Raw genomic sequence first — 9063 nt, forward strand, 5'->3', positions numbered from 1 at the left:
TGAAATTTTTGCCTTTCATTTATTTTTTTAATGATTAAGTGTTTGATATAATGTCTCACTTAAGTATTAGTAACAATAAAATAAGAGTTAAATATTAAAAGAAAAACTATTTACTTTAAGAAATATCTATTCATAATTGTTAATTTGTTATTGAGTATTTAAAAGAGATATTAAGATAAGAACATTAATAAAAAGAAAAGGAATAAAAATAAAATAAAAAAAGAAGAAATATCAGGTATAATCCGAAAGAAAATGCCAATGTAACAAAGATTAGGACAATTTTACCACTCACATATTTTATAGAAGGAATAAAAGTAATATAAAAAAAAGATATCAAATTCAATTTAAGAAAAAATACATCCGGTACATCCACTTGAATAAATTGGAATCAAGGCAAAGTTAATATGTAGTATTCTTTGAACAAAAGTCCAGTTCTATTGGAGCAGGTTTAGGGCAGCTTATTTAAACTTAGAATAAGTAATTTAAAAATAAATAATTTTAAAAAAATACTTATTTGCTCAAAATAAATATTTTTTAAAACAAAAACAACTTAGACAGACACATTTAAAAATAAAAAATTATTTATTTTATTAAAATAAGTATTATTTTTTTTTAACAAACTTGGCCTTAATTCAATGACGAGATTAATCAATACATGTGTTGGCTTTTCAATATTGGGCAGAGACATATTCTCGCGTGATAACTTTCATGCAAATTACATGGCAAACTTGACTTCGGCCTCAAGTTAACGCTATTACGCTACTTTTTCTTCAAAATTGGTGCGCCACAAACGGTCCACGTCAACGAAAAAAGTTAGGGCTGGCTTTGGTTTGGAGGCCCGTGGCCAACGCGATCCAATTTCCCACCCTGCCGTCTCGCATTCATATATATATGCATGTGTTCTGAATAGTCTATTCTTCATTGCAAGTTTTCCGCACAACTCTTTCACCTCTTGTTTTCCCCAATCCTTTTCGCCTTTGTCTGCGAATGGCGTCGTTCGATCAGGCACCTCCCGGCGATGTCAAATCCGGTGACAAAATCTTCAGGACCAAGTGCGCTCAGTGCCACACCGTCGAAAAAGGTGCCGGTCACAAGCAAGGTCAGTTCTCGCCTTCGCCATTCCTCCTTATTAATGCACTTTTTAAATAGACTATTGATTTTTCAATTTTTGAATGAATATTGCTTGCATCTCTATTTTTTTTTTTTTTTTTGCTGAATGTAAGCGTAATAAGGCCTAGATCTGGAAATCAGGTTGTTGATTGATTAGTTAAACTTTCATACGCTATGTTGTTTGTGCTGGAATTTGTAATTGTTATTGTGCCTTGTTCGTGCACAGATTCTTTATTTCTTATGAATGATCTGCCTAAATACTATTTAGTTGTTTGTGTTAATATTCGGTTTGATTTTGTCAACTGCCTTCGTGTCATAATTTTTGGTCTAATTGTGGACACGTTAGCTGAAACCGTGCAAAAGCAATATGCGCTTGAAACCGATTGCTCGTTGGTGCGTAGCACTTTCAGTTCGATGATATTAAAATTCTACTAAGAGCGTTTGATAATTCCATTGAATCCTCAATTGAAAAGTAATTATTCGGGTCTAGTTAAAGCTTAAGATTGAATGCTTGTGGATAGAAGAATTTAGTGGATTTGAACATAGATTGCGTCTATAATACCCCCTTGTTGTAGAAATCTGTGGGAGATACCTATGTATGAAGCTTAGGAATTGAAGCTGAATCTTCCTGTTGTTTTTGTCTTGTTCTTTTGTGTGATAATGATTGGACAAAGAGAATTATCCTTCCTTGAAGCACAATCCAAAGTTGGTTTAGAATGAGAAAATCTTACCAATTTAAGAATTTAATGGCTATTACAACCTATGAAGCATGGACTTCGTCGTTGGGACATAGCTAAAATCTAAAACATAGGACATGGCATATGTGTGTGTGTGTGTATATATATAATCAACGTGACAAAAATGTAAATTGATAATTAAGATTTATATCAAAGCAAACAAAGGGTGTACTAGAAACACACGAAAGGAGAGAAAAGTCAGTGAACTAGAAAAGAAAAACAAGATGAAGTGACGAACAGAAAAACCATGAATGCAAAGTCAACCAAGCAAGACGACCAGATGCCAACGAGGCAATGACGAATGGAAAATAACCAGTGGCACTGGCGTACTTGAGAATGTGAATGGATAGTGTCGTGCAAAAGGAGCAAATCGCAAACGTGAATAGAAGAGAAGAAGGTAGAACGTAATGTGAAAAAGGTTATCAAAATAGGTTAATTTTAAAAAGAAAATTTTATAATCTAATCTTTTAGGTTTATTTTTAAAAAAATTGATTAAAAAAAATAAAGGTGTCCGTTGTGTGTCCAGAGAAGTGTTCGCGGCATGTCCAAGCCCCAACAAATAAAATAAAAAATTGGACACCCCAAAAATGTGTCTCACACAGTGTTTGCTGTGTGTCCGAGGAGTGTCGGTGTTGGAAATGTGTCCAACACATTGACACAACATTCATTGGAAGTGTATGTGCTTCCTAGATTACAAGACATTGAGACATGCCTTTGGTTGTATTAGCACAATCCAAAGTTTTCATTGTATTGAGATTCTGTTTCGTGTGAAGTGTGTTCAAGAAACAAATCGTACTTGGTCACTAATGTATACATTGCTGCTTCCTTGTCCCGATTTGGTAGGCACTCAATTGATGACAATCTATTGTACCAGTTATATAATTATTTTTCTGTTGCTTCTATCACCCTCTTAAATAATGTTTATGTATTCTAATATTTGCCCTTTTGACAATCTCAGGACCCAATCTGAATGGTTTGTTTGGAAGGCAATCTGGCACAACTCCCGGATATTCCTACTCTTCAGCTAACAAGAACATGGCTGTGACTTGGGAAGAAAAGACACTATACGATTACTTGCTTAACCCCAAAAAGGTACAAAAAACTAGTATTTCTGTATGAATGGCTATTAATTACTGATCATCCAAATGTGAGATATGCTTCACCAATGTTCTCTCTGAACTGGATGGATAGAGAAGTGGGAAAGAGTGGAGCCTGGCTCCCTCTCAAAAATATCTCTTTTAAAATACATATTAATCCTTATTAATTTGAGAATGAGGACTTCTTTCTCAAAATTGTCACATGACTTTGTTTATATTTAGCATTTGTCTTTTTTTTTTTATAAAAAAATTATTACTTAAATTTAGTTAATTCTAAATTGTTAACCCAAACTTTTTATAATTGTGCCAAGAATTTTGACACATCATTTTAGTAGTTGTTTCACACATTCAGTAATTTAATTCTTAATGTCAAATGTCTTGTATCTTTGATTCTTATATAACAAAATAAAATGTTTATTCTTGTAATGAGGGTATGTTTTGTTATACTATGATCTTTATTAATTATTTGACAACGTGATATTTTTTCTTTAATATATCTTTTAATTTATACTTTTAAATTTATATTTATATCTAAATTTAAAAGTATCTGTACAATGCATCGAGAACTTGATAATGTATGTTAAAAGTTTATTTAATTTTTGGCTTTTCCCTCATTTGTATTTTGGATCGGTCCCTGTTTCTGAATGAATTGTAAATAGTAATCACGTGCACACTACATATTTTTTTCATTATGGGATTTAATGTTTTCTACTGTGTTGAATTGTTCGGTAGTAAGCTAATCTTGCATTGTGACATTGAGAAATCTTTTTCCACCGCCACATTATCTCACTGACACGCCTTCTTTTGTGTTGGGCTGTTGTGCAGTATATTCCAGGGACAAAGATGGTATTTCCTGGTCTTAAGAAGCCTCAGGAACGTGCTGATCTTATTGCATATCTGAAAGAATCCACTGCACAGTGATTATACATTTTCATACATTCAATTTTGCAGCGTGCTTTCAAATTTCTGGAGATTTAATTTTCGGTCATTTAGTTCTGTCATGCAGGAAGTGCTGTATCTTTGGCTAATAATGTAGGCTACATTGGTCTGCAATGCTATTTTGTTCATTTTGCATTGCTTCTGAAAAAAAAACAGCCGAATATTGGCTATATCTCTTGAAAATTGAAACATTCTTATCAGCATTTGATTTAATTGGACCACAGTTCATTATTATGCTTAGCTGAATTCATCATTTTCGTTTTACTTTGGTTTTGCTTAGCTGAATATGTTAGCGGGAGGGATCGTATGAATAATAAGCAGTATTGAAGAGACCTTGGCTGAATCTTGCACATTTATTTAATCTTCATCATATTCTTGCATTCTATATTTTCAACTGCAAGATGTTCCATATATGACAGGCTTTTTAGTCATTTTGGCATAATTGTATCAGAAATAAAGAAGAAACCGATTTTTATTGAACTGAGAAATTTTCAAGTTCTCAAGAGACTTGAATTCTCCACTATTTCCTTTTCTCTCCTTTTATTCCCTTCTCCTTGTCTCTCCAATACAACTTGTCTCGAACTCTACTTGCTCATTGCCCGGATATGTGATTCTCTGTATTATTCTTAATATTGCCCACCTTTATAGGAGAGCATTGTCTATCAATACCCTTTATAAGATTCTCTTTGTCCTCGCGGTGAAGTGAGGAAAGGCTTCTCTAATTGTTGATTACCAACTATTTTCACATTCTGGTAGTTGCTGCCATTTCAAAAGCACTCGAATCTCTCTTGCATTCCTTATTACATTTGGTCTTGAGTGGATTGTAGTATCCTTCGATAGCAAAGGAGGATCTTGACCATATGCTGACATTTTAGTAGAAGCATTATAATTGGTATTGAACTAAGGGAGAGAAAAGTTGTGGATTTGAATCTCTTCCACCAACAAAATCTAATATTTGTCTATAAAAAAAAAAAAACTGTAATTGGTATTGAACCATTATTCCGCCCAAGCTAAGTACTCCGACCCCTGCTTAGGTTTGGTATTTGAAAAACAGTGAAGATATGCCTCCAAACAGCGGACCTCTCTCTGACCAGACCATCTGTTTGTGGATGATAAGCTTTAGTTGTATCCCTACTTTTCAAGGGATAGCTTGCATGCTGATTGTTTTTTATTTTCTTGTGCCTAGCTTTTTAGTTATCATGCATATTGACTATTGAGCTCCTGTTAGGTCTTATTGGGCTACGATTGGTTGGGTCTTGTTGGATCCTTTGGTTGTTTGGGTTGGATCCAAAACAAATAACAAATATTTTTTTTGGTACAGCTGAAAATAATACTAAAACTTCATTTTATCTTAGTTTCGTCATGCAGTAAAATAAAAAAAATCTTAGTTTCGTCACATTTCATTACATCCTAATACTAAAGTAAATTCATATAATAATTACTTGTTTCTAACATTATTTTCTACGATTCCTAAAAAAACCATGTATGTATTTTATATTCTCTTCCGTTCCCTACAAATCTATGCGTTGTTTTTGTTTTTTTTGTTTGAAGCATGGGAAAGGGGAATTAAACACGCAGTATACTAAGCTAGTTGGCGACCATTTTAATTTTAATAAATGATGGACAAAACGAGTTATCTGAAATCGGTTCTTTCTGACACGAAAACTTATTCTTTACCCAAAACATGCACAAATTTAAATAAAAAAATCTCTTATCAATAGTAATAATCTGTAAGTAATAAATAAACGTGTTGTGTCATGCGTGTAGGTGGCACACTCTACTCACACGGAGGTGGTTAATCTTATTAATTATTCCAATGAAAAGCACCTTCTTTGGTGGTGTTGGTTAGAAACGTGAGTTGTGGCAGTCAAATGTCAATGGTAAATTCCTAACACGAAAGTCATGCCTATTAGGGCCTTATAGATTCGGCCGGCTTACGAAAATGATCGCCATATTATTATAATCATACTTCTCCTCTTTATCTCCATTTTAGAACAAACAGCCTCCTTTAATTTGTTACGCAGAAATAAATAAAAAGACGACGACGTCAATGGAATCAGGAATTTAGATAGAGGGGGAAAAAGTTGAAGGTAAAAAGCCAACTTTTTTCTATTGCCTCGGTGTGACAATCAACATATAAACAAAATTCGATTTGAAACATAGTCCTTTGGATGCTTTTAAAAAGAAAAGAGGCATAGTATAGTACATTGAGCATAGAAGTCATGCCTTTAGGTTTTCATTTTTTTTTAACCTTAGAAGTCATAGTGTACATAAATTTGTTTTCCATGTGATCTGTTTAAAAATAAAAATATTTTTTTAAAAAAAAAATTGCCTCTCGCTCTCTCTACCGTTTTTTTCTTCATAAAATAGATTTTTATAAACTACTAACAAACAATGTTCAATTAATCACGCGCTCAAGAAATTAAATAGATTAAGCACTAAGTACATATTTAGTTCACCTTATTTTAGAAAAACCAATTTACTTAGAAAGCTTCTTAAAAAATAAGGAATTGTTTTTAAGGATTAAACTTTACCAAACGAGCTGAAACATCACGCGCGTCTATTATATTCGTATTTGTAAATACACATGAACAATTTAAAAAAAATATTTGATGAAAAATTATTTTATTGATAATAAAATATGAAAATGACTATATATATAAAAAAGTACAGATTCTATAATAAAGAACATTTCATGCATCAAATTCTTCACACATGGAATAAGCTACAGCTAAACAATTTTAAAAATAGTATTCTCCCTTGCCTCTCAAATTAAGATTTTCATCCATGCAAAGGTCTACATGTGTCAGATGAAAATAACATTCTGGAAAATACATTAATATTTACAAGACAACAAAATTCTTACCTAACAGTCTTATAATGCACTGCATTAATTTCGTATCCTGAATAGCCGGATAGGAGTTAATTTAATCTGGTAACAAAGGAGTATTGCTAGTAAACGAAGAAGGATCACCATTAATGAATAAACAACTGGATGATTAAGAAACATACACAAATCAATTGGAGAAACAAATGGGTCATGAAATACTGTACGCAATTTACAAATATATAATTTATTAATCCTTTTGCTTCATTGAATCAGTCTCACTAAAACCACATGATTCTTTAATCATATGTAATATATAATGCCCTAAATCAAGGGTACATTGATTATTAATTAATAGTTACGTAATTAATTACATATATTCTGGAGAGTCCCATAAAGATTCATGCTGTATTTCTTCCCATCCACTCAACTCCAAAGCATAATCATCATCATCAGAAGGCAGCATCATCATAGAGTGATCATCGAAACCAAACCTGAGTGCCTCTGCCATTTGCACCATCCACATCTTTGGTGAGTCCAATGGGGACTCATTGATGGCCTGAATTTGTGTGGGTGAGAGTCCCACTCTCACAGGAACCACACTACCCTTAATAATGTTATTGTCATTGACACATCCTTGATGATTGTTAATAGGTGACATTGTTGGTGATATTCTGAACATCACCGCCGCTTGTTGTGCTGCCACTTGGACATCTTCGGGTTTCGAACTCGTTGGACGTGGCAGCGTCTCAACCAATTCGGGGAAATTGAGTCTTGCAGCTCGTCCCCGAAGGTGTAACGCTGCCACGTCATATGCTGCTGCAGCCATCTCTGGTGACTCATAGCTCCCTAACCATATTCTGCTCTTCTTTCCAGGCTCACGGATTTCGGACACCCATTTGCCCCATTTTCGCTGACGAACTCCACGATACGATGATGTTGCCGTTGTTGTTGTTGGGGCTATCACATGACATTCTTGCATGGTGTTTCTTCTTGTTGTTTCTTGATCCATAAAGAATGAATGAAGAGAGTTTGGTGAGAGTGAGGGAGTGATGTGATGATACTATATAGTATGTGTAAGACTAAGGTCGAGAAATCAAAGGGAGAAGAGGTAAGGTTCGTCGTAGCTACACGTAAGTGGGGAACATGCTGTCAGTGAGAGAGCAATGGGGCACGCTACGTTTACTACTGTACCCTTTTTTTTTTTTGCATTATTGAATCTCTGTGATGTCACGCCAACGACTAGGATTTATTTAAATGTTGCCATTAATTAATAAATTCTTCTCTAGTTTCCCATTGTAGTATTTAATTTCTTATTGTTATTTTTTTAAATGGTGATTGACGTTAATTTTTTTTCATCTTTGCAGGTTTTTTCTTTTCTTTTTTAAAGAAGGACATCGTATAGTCCAAGCTTGTTGTCAAAGGCTGATCAAAGTGTTGGTGAGTGTAAATGAAGTTATGGGCTACGTGGCACAAAAGAAGAAAAATAAAGTGAATGAAGCTAAACAGAAAAGTAAGTGGTGGTAGCTAGTAGATTAAAATTCGACTTACAAAATGAAGGTGGAAGCAATTTTTATTATGTTAACCTTATTAAGTGAAATTTTGCGGATGCTATCCCGGCCTGGTCCCAATAAAACTCAATTAGTTTTTAATAGCCCTTTTTGCTTGTGTTGAGTTTGAATGACCTATGATATCCAGGCATATTATCCCCTTCAGCTTCTATATAATCCAATAGTTAACAACTCATAAAAGAAATCCACTAGTTAAGAATATATATATTATTCGTCTGATCTAAGGTACGTTTGTTTTAAGCTTAAATTAACAGCTTACATTCCAGCATGCATGCACATTTTCACTGTAAAATATATTATATATAATAAATTAAGTGACTTCATCACATTTTTCTCTTATCTGAAATTAATAATCTCCTTTTTAAATTTGAAATTATGAATAATAAGTTTATATATTTATATATAAAAGGAATACAAAACCAAGCAAGTAAAAAAAAAATATTTTTGTTTATTATGATGTACATTTGCACTAAAAGTAAAATGCCGGTGCCAGGTTGCTATATTTACCTACCACCAAACCCACATGCATGGTGGTTATGGTTATACTTTAATTTCTTCTTCTAGAATTAATATATAAACTTTTTCACTGCCAAGTTATAGTCAATCGCTGAATTAGTATTAGCAGATAATCATTACCTCCCAACAATAACAGCTGTTAAAACTCGTTTTTAAGACTTGGGCATAAGTTTTATATTTCTGTTAGATTAATCTTTTTTCACTAAATAACATTAAAGCACAAAATTAAAACATTGTACCCAAAGAAAAGAAAAAAGAAATATGGT

General features: G+C 33.2%; 2 protein-coding genes across 2 annotated transcripts; one reads left to right on the forward strand and one right to left on the reverse strand.

The window, feature by feature from the left end:
- Positions 1-835: 835 nt before the first annotated feature.
- Positions 836-4213, forward strand: LOC114366975 (cytochrome c-like). The gene is made up of 3 exons (XM_028324037.1): positions 836-1099; positions 2806-2939; positions 3770-4213. Exons 1-3 carry the CDS (start codon positions 988-990, stop codon positions 3863-3865), a joined length of 342 nt encoding a protein of 113 aa, XP_028179838.1. The 5' UTR covers positions 836-987; the 3' UTR covers positions 3866-4213.
- A 2716-nt stretch (positions 4214-6929) lies between these two features.
- LOC114366964 (ethylene-responsive transcription factor ERF022-like) lies at positions 6930-7773 on the reverse strand. Its single transcript, XM_028324028.1, has one exon. The coding sequence runs from the start codon at positions 7720-7722 to the stop codon at positions 7081-7083; it is 642 nt and encodes a 213-aa protein (XP_028179829.1). The 5' UTR covers positions 7723-7773; the 3' UTR covers positions 6930-7080.
- Positions 7774-9063: the final 1290 nt, after the last annotated feature.

This window comes from Glycine soja, chromosome 1 (assembly GCF_004193775.1).
Source record: "Glycine soja cultivar W05 chromosome 1, ASM419377v2, whole genome shotgun sequence".
In the NCBI taxonomy this organism is placed as follows: Eukaryota; Viridiplantae; Streptophyta; class Magnoliopsida; order Fabales; family Fabaceae; genus Glycine; species Glycine soja.

Coding starts and splice junctions, on each gene's coding strand:
- LOC114366975 (XM_028324037.1), top strand. CDS start 988: ATGGCGTCGTTCGATCAGGCACCTCCCGGCGATGTCAAATCCGGTGAC. Junction 1,100..2,805: donor AGGTGCCGGTCACAAGCAAG/GTCAGTTCTCGC, acceptor TGACAATCTCAG/GACCCAATCTGAATGGTTTG. Junction 2,940..3,769: donor ACTTGCTTAACCCCAAAAAG/GTACAAAAAACT, acceptor GCTGTTGTGCAG/TATATTCCAGGGACAAAGAT.
- LOC114366964 (XM_028324028.1), bottom strand. CDS start 7,722: ATGGATCAAGAAACAACAAGAAGAAACACCATGCAAGAATGTCATGTG.